This window comes from Bufo gargarizans, chromosome 2 (genome assembly GCF_014858855.1).
Source record: "Bufo gargarizans isolate SCDJY-AF-19 chromosome 2, ASM1485885v1, whole genome shotgun sequence".
Classification (NCBI taxonomy): Eukaryota; Metazoa; Chordata; class Amphibia; order Anura; family Bufonidae; genus Bufo; species Bufo gargarizans.
Window position 1 is genome coordinate 360,069,261 of NC_058081.1, and position 19,783 is coordinate 360,089,043.

Genomic DNA, 19,783 nt, shown 5'->3' on the forward strand with positions numbered 1-19,783 from the left:
TATATCACCATATTCTGACCACCATAATTTTTTTATACTTATGTCTACTGAGCTGTTTAGGGGCTCATTTTTTGCGGAACAATCTGTACTTTTAATTGATACCATTTAGGAGTATGTGTGAGTTTTTGATCACATTTTATAAAAATTTTGGGGGTAAGAGAAGCAATGAAAAAATGGCAAATCGGCCATTTTAACCCTTTTTTCCATATTGGATTTTTTTTTCTATTTTAATAGTATGGGCATTTTCGGGCGCGGTGATACCCATGATGTTTATATTTATTGTTATTTAGGTATTTATTTTTTAATTATACGGATAGGGGGGTGATTTAAACTTTTGTATATTTTTTTATCATTATGTGCCTCATATATGAGCTTATTACATTTTTATTTTTACTTTTTAATTTTGGTTTATCAGGAATTTATTATTAGCTTATTTTGCTCACTTTTGCTCATTTCTTACCCTGGCCTGCCATCTGGTAGCCAAAATAAGAATTGCAGTTTGAATACTGTTAGCCTACTCAGTAAGGCTACCAGTATTCAGTGCAACTATCTATGCCCAGATGGACACACGGGGCATAGGTAGGAAGCCCTGGGTTTTTGCGCATTTAGGTGCCGTGATCTCACTTGATCACGACATCTAAAGCATTTAATTACCGCGATCAGCATTATTGCCGGTCACGGTAATTAGCCACAGGTCTCTGCTGTATGTAAAAGCAGAGATCTGCCGCCCATGACTCCTGCTGCACATGCGAGCAGGCGTCATGTTTACACATTGCAACATGTAGCCTAAGGGTTAAAGAAAGCAGAAGTTAATAAAGTGATTTTCTAAAACTAGAGTATGCTGGTTAGTAACTATGATTAACTGAGATTGTACATCATTAGTGTGGTTTACAAGGCCTAACACATCCCATATTTTGTCATCTAGGTAGTCAGTGGAGTTAAACTTAAAACTCATTCTATGGTCTTCAGATAGATAAGAAGTCTCTACAATTTATGTCAGCAAGTTCTGACAACGGTACCAGAATCGCTAAATAAGGCAAAGTCTTTTTAGTTTTTATAATTGTCCGCATCTGTCATATTCTTTAAAATGACCTGATGATGCTTAATAAGGGCATTGTCCCAGTCACTTTTTAGGTTCTCATGTAGAGCTTGAATGCTCAGACCTAGGAGTAGCAGTGCAAGGATCTTAATCCTCAGGGTTGGGCACTTTTTTTCTGCAATGTGAGGCGTGAATCAAGTTAGGCTTTCCTTACACCTTTTATAGAGGTTGCAGTTTTCAATAGGACTTGGAAGGGACCATCAAATCTGGGCTCAAAGGTTTTCCTCACGTGCCTCTTTATCATTACCCAATCTCCAGGCTCGACTGTGTATACCTTCTACTGAATCAGAGTCTGGAATGGAAGCAAACACTTGTTTATGAGTGTGATCTAAGCTTTCAGTAAGGGCCTTCATGTAACTGACCATACTATCAGTCTGCAACTGCACCTGGAAAATACAATTCTAGCCTTGGGGCACTGCCGAACAATACCTCAAATAGGGATAACCCCAGGGGCGTAGCTATAGGGGAAGTAGGGGAAGCGGCTGCTTTGGGGCCCTGACCCAGAAGGGGCCCATCCAGGGGGAGGAGGACTAAAAGATTGTGTCAAGGCCCCGTCAACAGTATTACAGAATGAAATTATATACAGTGGCAGTATAGACGGATTGGACAGCTGCCGGTGCTGATCTGAGAGAGTGATCTTTACTAGCCACAGGAATGGGGGCGGCATGAAAGGAAGGGGTTGCGAAAAAATTACTGGGGGAGGGGGACCCATTCAAAAATTTCCTGTGGGGCCCAGTCATTTCTAGCTATGCCACTGGATAACCCTGTCTTCTTGTTTGGAGTGGTTCTTATGGAATATAAGGCTAGAGGCAAACACTTTGTCCCGAGCCTCTGGGTCTCCCGCAACCTGAAAAGAGATCAACACACACGAGAACAAACTCATACTCTCCTACCTTTGGTAGTTGTATGTAGTCTATCTACAGTCTCTGAAACAGGTAAAGTGGCCTAGGGGTGTGCTTGCTTGGAGTCTTCACCACTTGCCCTGGATTATTCAATGCACAGACCATACATCCTTGCACAAAACGGCTTCAACTGTAGAGAACCCTGGAGCAATCCAGCCAATATTTACCACACCTCTTACCATGGCACCTTTTGACAAATGTGTAGGCCCATTGGCCTCCTGAGCCATAACCGGGTACAGAGGTAGTGGCATGCAGATTCTGTTTTTGTTTCTCCATAGTCCTTGATCATTTAGCCCAGCCCCTTGTTTAGTCCATAGTTCTTTTTCTTCAGGTGGGGCCCCCTCAGACAATTTGATCAGAGTGTCTTTGGATATATTCACTAGTGATGACCGGCAGGGGTCATATTCGAATTTGCGATATTTTATGAATATTTTGTAGAATATTCATCGAATATTCACGAATTCGAATATTCGTTATATTCTAGATTTTTTTTACTCGAAAAATCGCCAAGGTAATAATCGCGTAATAGGCAAATATTACACGATCAATACAGGCGTGGGTCAAAAAAAATATCTAGCACTATAGAATATAGTGCAATATTAGTTTTTTAGAATATTCAGCATTTTTTTTCCATCTGAAGTTATGATTCCTCCCTGCTTAAGTTGCTTGTCAAGCAACATAAGCAGGAAGGAATAATGACTTCAGATGGAAAAAAAATGATGAATATTCTAAAAAACGAATATATAGCAATATATTGAATATAGTGCTAAATATTAGTTTTTTAGAATATTCGTAATTTTTTTCCATCTCAAGTCATGAATCCTCCTGCTTGAGGAACAACTGTACAGATTGAAAAAAAAAAGACGAATATTCTAAAAAACCAATATATTTGATATAGTCCTATATATTCGTTTTTTAGAATATTCGTCATTTTTCCATCTAAAGTCATGATTCCTCCCTGCTTAAGTTGCTTGTGGGCCAAGGACTCATTGGCCCACAAGCAAAAAGCAGGGAGGAATCATGTGTTCAGATGGGAAAAAAATGACAAATATTTGCTACAACGAATATATAGCACTATATTCTGAATATTCGCGAATTCTCGAAGTTGCAATTTTCGAGATAAAAATTAGCTATTTGAATATTCGCGCTTAACACTAATATTCACAGGTTTTAAGGCTCATACCGGGGTGGTATCAGCATTCAGTAGCCAAAGCACAGCTAGTTTGGCTGCCTTATCAGCTCTGTCATTGCCTTTTACCTCTGCCGTGGTACACCTTGTGTGAGCCTTTACTTTCACAATAGCAACTTCTTCTGGCAACAGTAAAGAGTTCATTAGTTTAAGCACAGAGTCTTTCTTTTTAATGGGCTGACCTACAGAAGTCAAAAAGTCTCTAGCCCGCCAGATGGGTCCATTCTATCGGGGTCCAGCTGTTCCATTCTGCATAAAAAAACTGAATCCACACGGATGTCATCCGTATTTTTGCAGATCCGTTTTTTTGTGGACCGCAAAAAACTGAAAAAGCCATACGGTCGTGTGCAAGAGGCCTCACACTAAGTACCTCACATACATTGCCTTGTTATTTTCTCTTAAAATTGCAGACAGTGTTCTCGCTATCACACATTCCAATGCCATGACGTCACTCCCCATCAGCTGCAAGCAGCCCCTGCATTCTTCCCTCTGTCTCACTCTTCATACTCAGCTTTCCGTCTCCATATGTTCTCTATCTCAGCAAACAGAGTTCCTACAGCTTCTGCCACATATTTACTGGGAAACAGGTCACACAGATACACGGACAGGCAAGACATAATACTTCCTCTGCGTTACACCAAGCAAGTTTCCACACTCAGTTCTCCATTTGAATCACATCCTGTAATTGTCCGCAGTCCAGCTACATACAGTTTTGTTCAAAATAATAGCAGAGTGTTTAAAAAAGTCAATAAAGCTCAAAATCCTAATAGCTTTTATTTCCATACACACAAATTCATTGGGAACACTACACATTCTATTCCAAATCAAAACATGAAAAAAATATATCAAATTTGTGTTGTTCCTCTAAAAATAATTGAAGAAAAGTGAATATTAGATTGTTAAAAAAATAGCAGTGTTTCTATTCTTCTTTACAAACTCAAACATTCACTATAAAAACTGAAAAATGTTTGAAGATGTTGCTTTCCTTTAAATCACTTAACTAATATTTAGTTGTATAACCACTGTTTCTAAGAACTGCTGTACTGTTAGGAAGCAGGGGGTGTTACCCCTACTCGGGGACCGCGGACACGGTGCAGGGCATGGGTTCCCCTTCAGCTCAGTAGAACACCTGGTGCCCGAGGTGCAGGTGCGCGAGTCGCGCGACATGTGCACATGCGCAGTACGTAGGCTGCGCGCGGATCCCCAGGAGCATAGCGTTCCTGCATTATCCGGCTGTTAGGTGTGAGCCTTGTTGGAGGAGGTTCCCAGTACACACCTTCCTTCCTCGCCTGCCTCCTGGGTGCCTTGGGGACCAGGGGGTGGTCCTATCTTCCCTGGCTATAAAGACCTGGCCTGAGCTCTGGTTCATTGCTGAGTTATTCCACCTTATGATAAACACCTAGCCTCCCTGCGGATCCTCCTATTTGCCTGTTGTTCCTTTGTATCCTTCCTGGTTACTGACCCTTGGACTGTCTTCCGCCTTTGAACCTTCGCTGCCTGCCTCGACCCGGATTGGACATTGACTACCCCTCTTGGATTATCCCTAAACTTGTACCGCGTTTCTGGGCTGTCAGCTGCTTACTGCCAGTGGGTTCCTCATCCCACTACTGGCTCCCTGGGACGTTGACATGTACATCTATTTTGCATGGAGTCAACCAACTTCTTGCATCTGTGAACAGGTAGTCCAGCCCAGGATGATTGGACTACATTCCACAGTTCTTCTCTATTTTTTGGTTTTGTCTCAGAAACTGCATTTTTTATGTCACCTCACAAGTTTTCTATTGGATTAAGATCCGGGGATTGGGCTGACCACTCCATAACGTCAATCTTGTTGGTCTGGAACAAAGATGTTAAACGTTTAACGGTGTGTTTGGGGTCGTTGTCTTGTTGAAACACCCATTTCAAGGGCATTTCTTCTTCAGCATAAGGCAGCATAACCTCTTCAAGTATTCTGATGTATTTGCACTGATCCATGATCCCTGGTATGCCATAAATAGGTCCAACACCTTAGTATGAGAAACATCCCCATATCATGATGCTGTGGCTTGAATTCAGTGTTTGGGGGTCACCTGACAAACTTTCACCGACCACTAGACCCAAAAAGAACAATTTTACTTTCATCAGTCCACAAAATGTCTCTTTAGGCCAGTCAATGCGCTCTTTGGCAAATTGTAACCTCTTCAGCACATGTCTTTTCTACTCTCTCTCTCTCACTATTTGTCTGGCAGTTTTCCTCTTTTTCTCCTCGGACTTACTTGGTATGGTCCCCATGGTCTGTCTCAGTCCAAACCCAGGATTTGGGTCTGGCTCACAAGGCACTTTAACACACCAAATCCTAAATTAAATCCTTCCATGAAGGCAGACGTGAAAAGTTTTTCTCCCATTTGTCCTGTGGCATCTCACCCCATGTCAGTCCGGACAGTTCTTAGTCTTGACTCAAAGGAGACTACATCCTCTTTAGCCTCCTGCACCACGTCCTTCAGGCTCCGTGAACTCTCATTCTCCTTTGTCCTGGCCCATCTACCAAAAGTCCTGCAGTACTGTCCCTGACTGTTCTGTCTTCTCCCAATCCCTCCAAGCCACATTTGGGTCATTTTTCACTCTGTCGCCCTCTAGGGTATTCTTAGCTGAGCTATACTATGCCTCCCCTAACTTCAGGGCTACTAAGTCATTTATGTTTGCCCATGTTGCTCTGTAAGTTGCCTGTATCTGCTGTAACATTCGGGATGAAGGCATGGGTCGCGTCAGTGGGTCAGGTATCCTTGACAGTAGTCCCAGTTGGTCCTTAGGACTCCATGGAACATACTGTATAAGGTGCTGTTGAAAATAATGGGGAGCCTGAGGAGGTAGTGCTGCCTATTGGCCGTCTTTCTGTATCTGGGGGCACCAGACACTCTGCAGGTTTCAGTCCAATCTGGATTCTGATTCTCACAGGTCCTGCATATCCATTCCTCCGGTCCATGTCCAGGGGCCGTGGGAGATGCATGCGCCCTTGAAGGATTATAAGGTGGTGGATCTCCAGATTTAACCTTTTCAGTTTCCTCTTCAGGGGGTTTCTGGAACAACTTTACCCTGTAAACTTGTGGTTTCCAACCTTCGGTTTCTATCTCTCTTGCTACTTTAATCCAGATGTTAACTACATCTTCACATGCATGATCCTTAATCCACCCACTGTGGGTGTCCACCAAATGTCTCTTTAGGCCAGTCAGTGTGCTCTTTGGCAAATTGTAACCTCTTCAGCACATGTCTTTTTAAAACCTCTAAATCGAGGTTTCCATGCTTCATACCTGCTTTTTCCAACACTTTGTCAATTTTCTTTAACGCATCTTTGCCACCTGTCTTTCCTACCAGTTGTTTAGCTGCCTCATACTCTTTGGGAACGCTTTTCTGATTACCCATTGTCTATTCCTGAATCTGTGCTTACTAGGGGGAACCTTAGACGTCAATTTTCTCCCACAGTGGCTTCCCCACCCTGTCCTTCCAGGTGTACCTACTTTGTTACTTTAAAGCCAAAGCCTCTCTGGGCTTCTGGCCCATTCCCCTAGTTTCCTGCTAGATTCTACACACACAATAAACAATGTAAACAGCTGCCCCAGAACAATCCTAAGCAACTCCCCGATAAAATCCTGGTTTAAATCCATCCACCACTCATGCGCTTATCTGCTAGCCCTTTATCAGGGTCACAGATTCTTAAACATAAATTAGGCACGACTGTAAAGTTACCTTATACTCTGCCGGACTCTCGAACAAGACAAATGCCAGACAGGGAAGTACAGACTACTTGTAAGAAAAAGTTCTTACCTCAGCGCTGATTTTCATCTGTTGTCCAGGTGTGGCACGTCCAGGCGTCGGAGGTCTCAGCAGGAAGGACTTAGTCCCTTAGTGCCACTTTTATGTTGGGGCAAAGACCCCAATGCCGGATAAGCGGTGGACTCTGAATTAGAAGTTATGGATATCCATAGAGAAAAACCAACATAGGCATAGAGCTGTGTATCAAGAGTTTCTTTTTTTTTATATATATAATTTATCTTTTTATTTCAATCTCATAGGAACATATAGTTTTATATATAAAACACATCAACTTTAACAATAAAAAATATCCAAATTAACAATTAACATTACAAAATCACAAAGGATTTTTTTTCTCCCTTATCAATCCCATTTATTAAATACCCACCTACCACCCTGGAGGGAGAGAGAGAGGGGAGGAGAGAAAAAAAAATGAAAAAAAAAAATGAAATTTTTTTCTCTAACACATGCCCAACCCTATAGTAGCCACTTTTTCCATAATTCCTCAAGGTTTTGTAATTTTTTACTATAGCCCACCACCCGCTCTTCCTTAATCAACTTATCAATTGCTTTTCTCCACTGCACCACTGTCGGAGGATCTTCTTTTACCCATTGCCTAAGTATAAGTAGTCTAGCTTGAAATAATACTTTACTAAGGACTAATCTTATCTTTTTATTTAACTTTAAATGTTCAGTTGCCCCTAAAATACAAGTCACTGGATCTTTGGATATTTGAACATTCCAAATTGAGGATACGGTCTCTGCTCTTTCTGTCCAATATCTGAACAATCTGGGGCATCTCCAAAAACAGTGTATTAGGTCAGCTCTATCTCCCCTACATTTGGGACACTTATCTGAGGTACTCACGCCCATTCTTTTCAACATCCACGGAGATCTATGTAATCTATGCACTATAAAAAACTGTGAGATCTTGTGTGAGCCCCTATCCAAGACCCCAGCATAAGTACTCAAGGCATCTTTCCATTTCTCCTCCGTAAAAAAGGGTAATTCACTCTCCCACTTTTTCTCAGCAAGCATTATGGTCCATTTACTCTTTCCCTCCATCAAAATCTTATATCTCCTTGCAGTTAGTCCTCCTCTTTCCCCTCCGTTAGTAAATTTGTACAGCTTATCTGATTTTTCCTTTCTATACTTATCCAACTGCTTCCCCATCCGTAGCGCATTCCTGAGCTGGAAGTATTTGTACATATCCTTTTGGGGGATCCCAAACTCCCTCACCAGTGTATTAAAGTCTTTCATCTTATCCTCCTCAAATATCTGGTCTAGATATTTTATCCCCTTTTTTTCCCAGTCTATATAGGTCCTAATCGTTTGTAGTTCCTTTAAATTAAAATTTTTCCAAATAGGTGTATAGTGTAAAAAACCTTTAATCTCCAATCTTTTTTTAATTTCCACCCATATATACTCCAGTGAGTTTAATATTCTATTACTTGTATTATTTTTCCCCAATGTACCTGATTCCAACACCTCTAAGTAATTACAATCCTCTTTCCACCCCAATCTATTTACTTCCTGCTTACCCACTATAACATTTAGACTACCTTTTATGTGACCATATTGTGTTATTAAATAATTAAAAAAAACAATTCAGAACCGCTAATCCTCCTTCTCGCACTGGAAGCTGAAGCACTTCTTGCTTTATCCGTGGTATAGCTCCTTTCCAGATAAAGTCCCCCATTAGGCTGTCGAGTAACTTAAAAATATTCTGCGGTAATCTCAATGGGGCATTTTGTAGAACATAGAGTATTTTTGGAAGAAAAAACATTTTTATTAAGTTTACCCGTCCATATATTGATATTGGTAATCTTTTCCAGATATGTACCCTACTTCTGAGTTCTTTTATTAGAGGGAGTACATTTAATTTTTCATAATCTTCTACATTTCCGGAAATGTGTATGCCTAAGTATTTGAAACTCTCGTGTTTCTCAAGGACATGAACCCTTGCATCACCCTGTGACTGTCCCTCTCCTAGTAACAACATATGTGATTTTCCCCAATTAATATTTAAACCAGAAAAAAAGCCAAACCTGTCTATTATTTCTATTACTCTGTTAAACTGATCCCCAGTGTTGTGCAAAAACAATAAAATATCATCCGCATACATTAATAATTTTTCTCCTCCACCTACGTATTGAAACCCTTTAATCTTACTATCATCTCTTATAATACTTGCCAGTGGTTCTATTACAATGGCGAATAGTAATGGGGAGAGAGGGCATCCCTGCCTAGTGCCATGGTGAAGGGCAAATGGCAAGGACAAGCTCCCATCCACCATCACTCTAGCCCTTGGATTGGAATATATAAGCTGAATCCATCCTATAAATCCCTCCCCTATACCGATCCTTTTTAATACTGCCCATAGGTACTCCCATTCAATACAATCAAATGCCTTTTGGGCGTCTAATGAAAGTACCGCTTTCTCCCCTGCTTCTAATCTATTAGCTTCAATATTAAGAAATAGCCTTCTTATGTTTGAATATATCGTTCTACCAGGTATAAAGCCAGTCTGATCTTCGTTTATTACTGCTCCAATAACCTTTGACAGCCTATCAGCCAGGACCTTTGCCAGGATTTTTACATCCGTGTTTAAAAGAGATATTGGCCTATATGACCCAGGATCTAATTGTTCTTTCCCCTTTTTCGGAATTAATGTAATAATTGCCTCTTTCATGGAGTCCGGTAGATCACCTAATCTTTGGGCCTCATTCAGTGTTATTTTTAACTCTTGTACTAACACCTGAGAAAAGGTTTTGTATATTTCAAAGGGGAGCCCATCGCCACATGGTGCTTTTTCTGATTTTACCTTCCCCAGCACCTCATTTATTTCCGCCACCGTTATTTATTTTTCTAAATATTCTTTTTGGGCCTGAGATATCTCTCTGAAAGCGATCTGATCTAAATATAGATCTAGATCTTGTTTTGAATATTGTACCTGAGACTTATATAATTCCAGGAAATATTCCATAAACACTTTTTTAGTGTCTTCTAATGTACTAGTTATTTCACCCGTTCTATCCCTAATCGCACCAATCCAGGCTTTCCCTCTTTGATTTCTTACTATATTTGCTAAGATTGTACCCACCTTTTCACCCTCTGAGGCTAAGCGAATCCCCTGGAAGAGTAATTCTTTCCTGCTTCTTTCTAAATAGTGTATTTTTAAATTTTCCTGTTCCTCCTCCCAGGCTTTCTTATTACAATCAGTGGGGTGCCTTATACATGCTATCCTAGCTTTTTGTAGTTTTTTTTTCCAGTACATCTTTCTCTAGTATTTTTTTTCCAATGGTTCACCTTTCTAAACAGCAAACCCCTCAGGTATGCCTTGGCGGTGTCCCAAACGATTAATCTACTTGCAGAGTCCTCATTTTCCTTAAAAAAAGAATTAAGTTCTTCAGCTATAGTCTCTTTATCTAGAATCAAAGATAACCAATGAGGGTTAAACTTAAAAAATGGCAGAGTATTCTTTTTATTCAGATCTAGTTCCATTACTAGTGCAGTGTGATCTGATAGGGCCATGGGTACATACTTTATCCTAATCTTATTTTGAGACATTAAGTTTTTATTTCCCAAAACCATATCTATTCTAGACCAAGTTTGGTGTGTTTTAGAATAACAGGAATACATGGCTTCATCCGGGTTCTGGAAACGCCAAACATCGACCCAATTAAATTCCTGGGCTACTTTAAAAAAAATCTACTTTTTGTGCTCTTCCCCCTCTGCTAGACGTTCTATCCCTGAGTGGATCCATTACCGCGTTATAATCTCCTATCGCAATCATTACACACTCCTGTCTATTCAGCATAAATCTGTGCAATTGATACAAAACATCTGGCTTATATGGCGGTGGAATATATATATATATATTAGCAATTACAGTTTTGATCCCTTCAATGTTACAGTGTAAAAAGAGGTACCTGCCATAGTCATCAGCCTCACAAACAACACACTCGAATTTAATCTTATTGTGTACCAATATTGACACCCCTCTAGAATAAGTAGTATATACAGAGTGATACCCCTCCGCGATCCATCTCTTCTTCAACCAACTCAAAGATTCCTTATCTAGGTGGGTCTCTTGGAGGCAAATGATGGCTGGCAGGAACCTCTTCAACCACTCAAGGATAGCAAATCTCTTAACTCTCTCGCGCAGACCTCTAACGTTCAATGAAACAATCCTGACCATCTAGCAGAGAGGGAGGCGCAAACAAAACAAAAAAAAAACAAAAACCTCATACCGTCTCCCTCTTCCCATGAATACCTCCCCCCTCTAAATAGTCCCCCCCTCTACTATACAGCAGTCGGGGCGACTCCATAACCTAGCATATCAGCTCCTTTCCCCCTACCACCCCTAGCCTCAAAGGCCCTTCCCATCCGCCCACTCACTAACCTCCTCCGGTGCCTGAAAGAACACACTCTTTCCTTTATATTCCACCCTTAATTTTGCTGGAAAAAGTAAACTATACTTTATACCTGCATCCCTTAATCGCTTTTTTACAGTTATATAATCTCTCCTACGAGCATTGGTATTTGCCGAATAATCCGGAAAAAGTCTTATCTTTTCCCCCTGTATCTGGTATTTTTCAGAGTTTCTAGCATCGGCTATTATCATATTACGATCCATAGCTAATAGGCATTTCAGCAATATTGGTCTAGGATATTCCCCTGGGACCCTCTTTACAATTCTCCCTTAACCATTTCTCCATAAATTCAGTACAGTTATCCCCCTCTGCCCGCTCTGGGATCCCTACACATCTTATATTGGATCTTCTTGATCTATATTCTTGATTGATTAATTTTTGTTCCATCTTAACATTTGTCTGTTTTAAAAGTGCCACCTCTTTTTCTAAATTTTGAACAGAGTGTTCAAGAACAGGGATCCTTTTCTCCATCTCACATAGGCGCTGTCTTACTTTCTCCATCTCATCCCGTATAACAGTGACATCTGTCTGCACTGCCCCAAGCTGCGTCACTATATTACCCATTAAATTTTCCATCCTAGAAACAGTGAAAAGGATGTCCTGCATCGTTCTTGCGTCAGTTTCTGTAAATGTCACCGCAGTTCCCCTTTCTCCCGCTCCCCCTGTAGAACCCGTCTCCTGCATCGAGCTTTGAAACCCGGCATCTATAGTTTTTTCTTTTTGCGGAGATCGAGCCCCCGGTGAGTTTGGAACCAAGAACTTATTTAAACCATGTTGTTTAATCCCGCTCTCTAATCCTGTGACTGATCGCCTGGCGGTACTCCCCGTAGGGCCACGCTGTTCCTCCCTCTTTTTTGATGGCATTTTAAATTTTTGTCCTTCCCTTCCTCACCCTCCCCCCGACCCCAGCAAACTTGTTATATATCGTAAAAAAAATAAAAAAATAAAAATTCAGTCCAGTAATATGCTAGCCTGCAGTCCTAAAATATTATAGTAAACAATCAATTGGAACAAGCGTACATTAGTAACAGACAGAAAATTATTAAATGATTAATACAATTAATATAGTATATTAGTATAAAATAAAATGGAGAGAAAAGGGGAGAAAACGAGCAGCTTCATTAAGACACTTTCATACTGTCCCAAAAAAAAAAAAAGGAGTCCAATTCCCAAAAAAAAGAAAGGGGAAGTCTATAATGGCACAACAGATAGTCACTTTTAAAGTATAAATGCCAGGATAGAGCCACAAAGAGATAGGTTAGTCCCTGGTTAGTCAAAAATAAATAAATAAATATAGAAGAGTAGATTAATCCTGTATAAAGAAACGATTACAGTTAGGGGGGTTACGGTCTAGGGCCTAGGCACACATGGAGATAGAAGTACACATAAGAATAAAGACGGGGGGGATACGTAGCAGCTGCAATAGGCTTGTATCGGCCTCTGATAAATATCCTCAACCTCCCCCTCTTTTTTTTCCTTTTTTTTCCTTCCTCTATCTCGCTGATTCCCTATTTCCAGTCTTGCGTTATCTTAGCTTTATTCCTGCCAGCCAAGAGGGGAATCAAAAAAGAAAATATAGGCCCGCAGAGCAATTAAACTGGCCCTATACCAGTCCCAACCGATAGTCTTCTTTCACTTGTAACTTTATTCCAGCCGGAAAAACAACAAGGAGGTAGACCCACAGAGTGAAGAAAGTGAAGAGCTCAAACTCTGTATCAGGTCCCGTAGTACTCACAGCGACAGCCAACCCATCCTCTCCGCCCCCCCCCCCCCCTCCAATCAGACCTTACTGTAGATCTCACTGGTTCCGACTACAGTGGGGAGCCACAGAAAACACGGCCATATCCCATAAGATCTCGCCTCCAACTTCTGACTTCTCCCAGCAGGGCGCAGTTTGAACCAGTCGGGGGATAGACCGAGCCTTGAAATATGTGTCTACGTGTGGACCGACATCTCCGGCAAATCTTACATCTGGGATCACAGCAAGGCGGTCCGCCGTGACCGCAACTTGAAATCAGCGTTTGGCAGCAGCGGCGGTGAGCGGACGGGCGGCCAGCGTGCAGGAGCGCGGGGGGCGGAGTCTAGCGTCACTCGTCAGACGCTCCCATGCTCCCTGCACATACTGATGTATCAAGAGTTTCTAAACTTTATTAAAGAAAGCAGAGGTTAATAAAGAGATTTTCTGGATCATTTCCAACTGAAGACGTAGTCAAATATTTACGTCATTAACTCATTAAAAACACAATCTGAAATGAGCATCTTCTTGGCTATATGACTAGAACATCTCCTTAATCTTAACTATGGGTGCTAGCCACATACTAATACTCCTAGTGCTTGTTAAGATTCCTTTCTAACAAGCGTTGGTGGGGGCTAGGAGTGACCTTGAAGTTACAGTAACTTTCCACAAGAAGCTCACAGTTTATTACACAAAAAATGGCAGTATGAAATACAAACAAAGAGGCTGAGGATGCAACATGGAGTCTTAACCCTCACACCCTTCACATTAGTTATGCCTAGATATATGCTCCCTTCACAGTAGTTATGTCCAGATATGTGCCCCCTCACAATAGCTATGTCCAGATATGTGCTCCCTTCACAGTAGTTATGTCCAGATATGTGCCCCTTCACAGTAATGTCCAGATATGTGCCCCCTTCACAGTAGTTATGTCCAGTTATGTGCCCCCTTCACAATAGTTATATCCAGATATCTGCCCCTTCACAGGAAGAAACATAACCAGCAAATCCTCACCTAGTTCTTCCGAAGATCATTACAGCACATCACGCTGCTTGGCTGCGAAAACCCACGGCAGAAACCGCAGCACAGTTATCCCTGCTATGGAACACATGGCGGATTTTGTTACTGACAAAATCTTCAGTCTGAACATACTCTGATATCCAGGGGAGGGCACAGACAGCAGAGGGCCCCTTTGCAAAGAATGTGCTTGGGCCCCCCAACCCCCAGGTCCCTACCATGCTGCAGTTTTCTCTCCGGCCAAAAATCCTGAACACTTGCGGGAATGCCGGATCCGGCATTAATTTCCATTGCCGTTCTTCCGGCCTGTGCATGCGCAGAGCTTTAAATCTGTGAAAATAAATAAATAAATACTGGATCAGTTTTTCTGGATTACAATTGGAAATACGGATCCGGTATTGCAATGCATTTGTCAGACGGATCTGCATCCGTCTGACAAATGCATCCGTTGCCTACCGGAATCCTCTGCCGCAAGTGTGAAAGTACATTAAACATAATGTCCCCCAAAAAGAACTGTGCTAAGCTGATACTGTGTTAGGGTGCCCCCACAGTAATAGTGCTCTCCAAAATCCCAACAATAGTAAGGGTACTTTCACACTTACGTTGTGAAGATCCGGCAGGCAGTTCCGTCACAAGAACTGCCTGCCAGATCCGGAAATCCATATGCAAACGGATAGCATTTGTAGAATGCATTGAAACACCGGATCCGTCTCTCTGGTGTCATCCGGAAAATGGATCCGGTATTTATTTATATTGCATTTTTAAAGGTCTGCGCAGACCGGAAAACCGGATCCGTTTTCCCAGAACACTTGCCGGATCCGGAATTTGGGCAAGTGTTCCGGAATTTGGGACGGAGAAAATACCACAGCATGCTGCGTAAAACTGATCAGTTCTTTTCTGGTATAGAGCCCCTGTGACGGAACTCAATACCGGAAAAGAGAAACGCTAGTGTGAAAGTACCCTAATAATTCTGTGCCAGAGTGCAGTAATAGTGTCCCCAACAGTAATTGTGTAACAGAAGTAATAATGCTCCCATAGTCCCCCTGTTGTAATAAAGCCCACCATAATGCCCCTGGTAGTGATAATTCTCTTTATAATGTGTGAAAAACACCCCCTTATAATGTGTGCCCGTACCAAAAATACCCTGTTGTGTTGCAGTAAAAAACAAACAAAAAAAAACTACTCTTAGTGCCCCCAGTAGAGCCGATGTCCCAAGAGTGCCCTCATGTGCTCCAATGACCTGTACTGTGTGCCACTACAAAAAACACTTTTAGTGCCCCCAGTTGAGCTTAGGTGCCCATAGTGCCCCTATAATTTGTGCCGGTATAAAATACTACTATATAGTGCCCCCATAGTGCTCCTCCCCCATCCCCATAGTGCCCTCTATAATGTGCCAGTATATAATGCCCCTAAAGACTGCCCCACATAGATGCCCCCATAATGCTCCTCTCCCCCCTTCGCCATAGTGGTACCAAAATGGGTGCTCAGGCGGCATGATGATGCCATTGCACTAGGCCTGCAGCCTATCAGAGGAATGGGCAAGAGAGTCGCCTCTCCCCTGCCCCGCCGCACCATTCATCCGTCCAGAAATTTCTTGGCAGTCCGTACGAATAGGCGACTTTGAAAAGAATAGATGTGTCCGTGATTTTGTTGAGGCTTCTGGTACTTGACAGATTATATTGGTGGTAATTTTCACCATTTTCCAGCTCATGGTAAACGCTGGTAATGAGCTCTTATCAGTATATTGCGCTATAGACGTGTATTACTTATAATTTGCATAGTTCATTATGGTTTTCCAATTTGTCCATGAAAAACGTTCGCTGTCTGTGATTTCGGGATGTTGTCTAGAAAACCCAAAAATTCTGGTTAGCAACCCTGATGACAACTCGCAGTACCGCGTTTTGCCCCCATATCTGATAGTGTTTCCATGTAAATGTGGTCTAGAATAGTTTGGGATGTAGCACATGCTGTGGTAGAGCAGCAGCAGCTGACAGGACCGGCCTGTGACATCAGCAGCACAGCAAAGGAGGCCCATACTGACTGAGGGGAGTGGAGCTTAGTGACGTCAGAGGCGCGTCCCCGCGACGTTTTCTTTCCTTTTCCTCGTCACCGGTCTCGGTGCCGCGCAGCGTGAGCGCGCCCGCCCGCGTGAAGGCAAAAGGGAAATAACGGCAAAGGCTGCCCCCGCCGGCACCCATGGGAGGGTGTGTGGGCACTCACCACGACTCCTCGGGCAGCCTGAACGAGAACTCGGACGGGACCGGAGGTGAGGAAAGGAGGAAGGATGGTGTGGAAGAGGAGGGGGAGGGGAGATGGAAAGGGATTCGCTGCTCTTTTGTCTGACACTGGCCCGGTGCAGATCCCTGAGTGTGTGCAGAAAGTGCATGGGGGCAGGGGTTCACTTATGCCATGGCTGGTCCTCTCCCCACTACTTTAGGGCTCAGGTCAGACTGGTAGCTGGTGGCAGACTGCGATTCTTCTCATGATGCTACAATGGGGACCCAACTCTGCCTGCCATCCTTCAGCGGAATTGGGCACCTTGGGTACCCACCTGGCATTGTGTTCAGTCTAATACAGTTTATGTATGTTACTTTACATTTCATCACCCATTATCTATTTGGGAATATATATTATAGCAGTTGCGCGTTGTCGACATGGCAGCCAGGTAACTAGAGACGGGCCAGGAGTGATAGCGCCACATCTGGGGGGGGGGGTTGTCCGGTTTCCTCCAGAAACCGGACAGCCCCTTTAAGGGACGCCCGTCTCTTGATACATTTGTAGCGTCTTCTGCTGTTCATGTGCCGCCGTTTTCTCTGACACAAAAGACGGATCCATCCCCCGTTGACTTTCAATGGAGTTCATGACGGATCCGTCTTGGCTATGTAAGACATAATACAACCGGATCCGCTGATAACGGATGCAGACGGTTGTATTATCGTGACGGAAGTGTTTTTGCAAAACCATGACGGAGCCAACAAAAACACTGGTGTGAAAGTAGCCTTCGTTCCCTATCGGTATGTCTTTGAAGTGTGGGAAGAAACCGAAGTACCCAGAGGAAACCCACGCAAACACGGGGAGAATACACAGACTCCATGCTACTCTAAGGATAGGTCATCATATAAGATTACCGGGGATCCAACTCCCAGCATCCCTGCTGATCAGCTGTTTGAGGAAGCCACTGTGTTCACCGGGGGCTCTGGTGGGTGCCATGGCCTCCTCGTCCAAGGGTATCGCAGCTTGAATGGGACTGAGCTGCGCCTAGGCCATGTGTCCGATGAATAACCTCACGTGGCCTAGGTAGAGGTCTAAGCGAAGAGACTACAACAGCCTCTTCATACAGCTGATTGGCAGGGGGTACCTGGCGTCGGACCTCCACTGATCTCACATGGATGACATCCTGAGGATAGGACATCAATATGAAGACCCCCTTATAACTAAGGGTAGCATAAACTAGGGACAGGAACCCTCGGAAAAACATTGGTTCAATTTCTTCAACTTGAGTAGCCATTTCTCCGAAGTGTGTATTGGACAGCTCCAGCTTTTGAGCAGTTGACTACAATGTACGCCAGCAAGTCCTCATATTCATGAGGTACCCGGCTCTCCCGGGCCACTGACTGCAGTAGGAGAAAAGATGTCCGTCAGCGGCCAGGTGGGTGGGAGAGCCAGGACCAGGGCCACATCAAGCGCTGGTGCTGTTCAGTAGAGATTTTGGCAAAACCGTCGGTTAGCTTAAAGAAAGTGACCCAGCATTTTGGTAAGGCCTCATGCACACGACAGTATTTTTTTGTGGTCCGCAAAAAGGGGTTCCGTTGTTCCTTGATCCGTGTCCGTTTTTGTTTCCATGTGTCTTACTTTATTTTTGGAGGATCTCCAAACATGAAGGAAAGTAAAAAAAAAATCTGTTTAGTTTGCCATGCAAATGATAGGAAAAAAACGGACGCGGATGACAATCTTGTGTGCATCCATGTTTTTTCACGGACCCATTGACTTGAATGGGTCCGCAAAACATTGTCCGTGAAAAAAATAGGACAGGTCCTATTTTTTTCACGGACTGGAAACACGGACGCGGATGACAAACGGTGCATTAGCCGAGTTTTCCACGGACCCATTGAAAGTCAATGGGTCCGCAGAAAATCACGGAAAACGGAACAACGGACACAACAACGGTCGTGTGCATGAGGCCTAATGGTCTCTGTAAAAAGCCTTTATTTTCTCACCTGAGACCCACCAATCAAAACTGATGTCGTGAGGTCATTGATAAGGCAGCAGGTATTTTAGGAAACTTGTCAGGTTCCGAATCAATAAAAAAACAAACTGTAATATATTCACATTTTAAATTGCAATGCTGTGCCAAAGGCGTACTGAGAAGCCATAGACAGCATAGCCAACCACTGACTGCTGTGGTGGCAAACTGGTCATACTGGTGGCAGAGCGGTTATGGCTAGAGATGAGCGAATTTCATCTTATGAAATTCATTCACGCTTCATTTGGTGGCAAAAGCAGAATTGCGTTATGGATTCTGTTACCATGGACCATTTACGCAATTCTATGACGGAATGCCTTTAGAGGCATTCCGTTATTCATTCCGTCATAAAAGAAGTCTATGGGCTGCATAAAGGATCCGTCCCGTTTCCGTTCTGCAGGGGAGCCCTCTCCAGTATAATGGAAACGGGCCGGATCCTTTATGCAGGCCATAGACTTCTTTTATGACGGAACGAATAACGGAATGCCTCTAAAGGCATTCCGTCATAGAATTGCGTAATGGTCCGTGGTAACGGAATCCATAACGCAATTCTGCTTTTGCCACCAAACAAAGCGCAAACTAATTTCATAACATGAAATTGGCTCATCTCTAGTTATGGCAGTGTTGTAAGGGGACAGACCTGCAAAGTGAAGCATGCTTATCAGCTCCAAGGCCTCGGCTGCTTTGCTTGGGTCCCCCTCCTATCAACATGGTCTGCCCCCCTAGTGTCACATGACCAATTGACTTGCTGCAAAACCTCCCCAAAACTTTGACTAGTCAGTCTATAGTGCACCAGATTTGTCATCCAGCCTCAGCCACCAAGTTTACGCCACCTATTAGTTGGATTACTTTTCACCAGAATTGTCCTCCAAGATTATGGCGCATGATGCCCCTTCTTAGGTCATGCCCTTTCCCGCAGAGCCACACCCCCGTAGAGCACATCGCATCAATGTCAAAGTTGCTTTATAAATGTGGCACACAGCCTGTGCACTTTCATTACTTAGCGCAGTGTCGCACATGTCTTTTTGTTGCAATTTAATGTATTATTTGGAGCCAAAGCCAGAAAAAGGTTGGAAGGGAATGAGAAACATAAAGGAAGACCTTCTACTTCTCCTTCCTATTGGATCCACTTCTTGCTTTGGCTGCACCGCCCTTCAATCACCATTTAACCACTTCTTTGTAGTTCTAGGATGGTTTCTATAATATAGATCAGTTTTTCCAATTAGTCTCTGTCACCTCCTATTCCTCTTTATAGTGCCCCAAATTCCATGTTCGTTACTAGGGGTCACGGCCACCGCTTTAATGTTATCATCGGTGGCCGCGCAGGCGCACAGAAACCCTATCGGCCGGCTGATCTGGTGGCCTCGTCTGAA

General features: G+C 43.1%; 1 protein-coding gene across 1 annotated transcript in view; it reads left to right on the forward strand.

Moving 5' to 3' along the window:
* Window positions 1-16,247: 16,247 nt before the first annotated feature.
* UBTD2 (ubiquitin domain containing 2) overlaps window positions 16,248-19,783 on the forward strand; it is a 53,098-nt gene continuing 49,562 nt past the window's right edge. Inside the window, exon 1 of the mRNA XM_044277502.1 lies at window positions 16,248-16,433. Within this exon, the coding sequence (XP_044133437.1) occupies window positions 16,364-16,433 (70 nt within the window). The 5' untranslated portion in view covers window positions 16,248-16,363. The remainder of the gene's footprint in view (window positions 16,434-19,783) is intronic.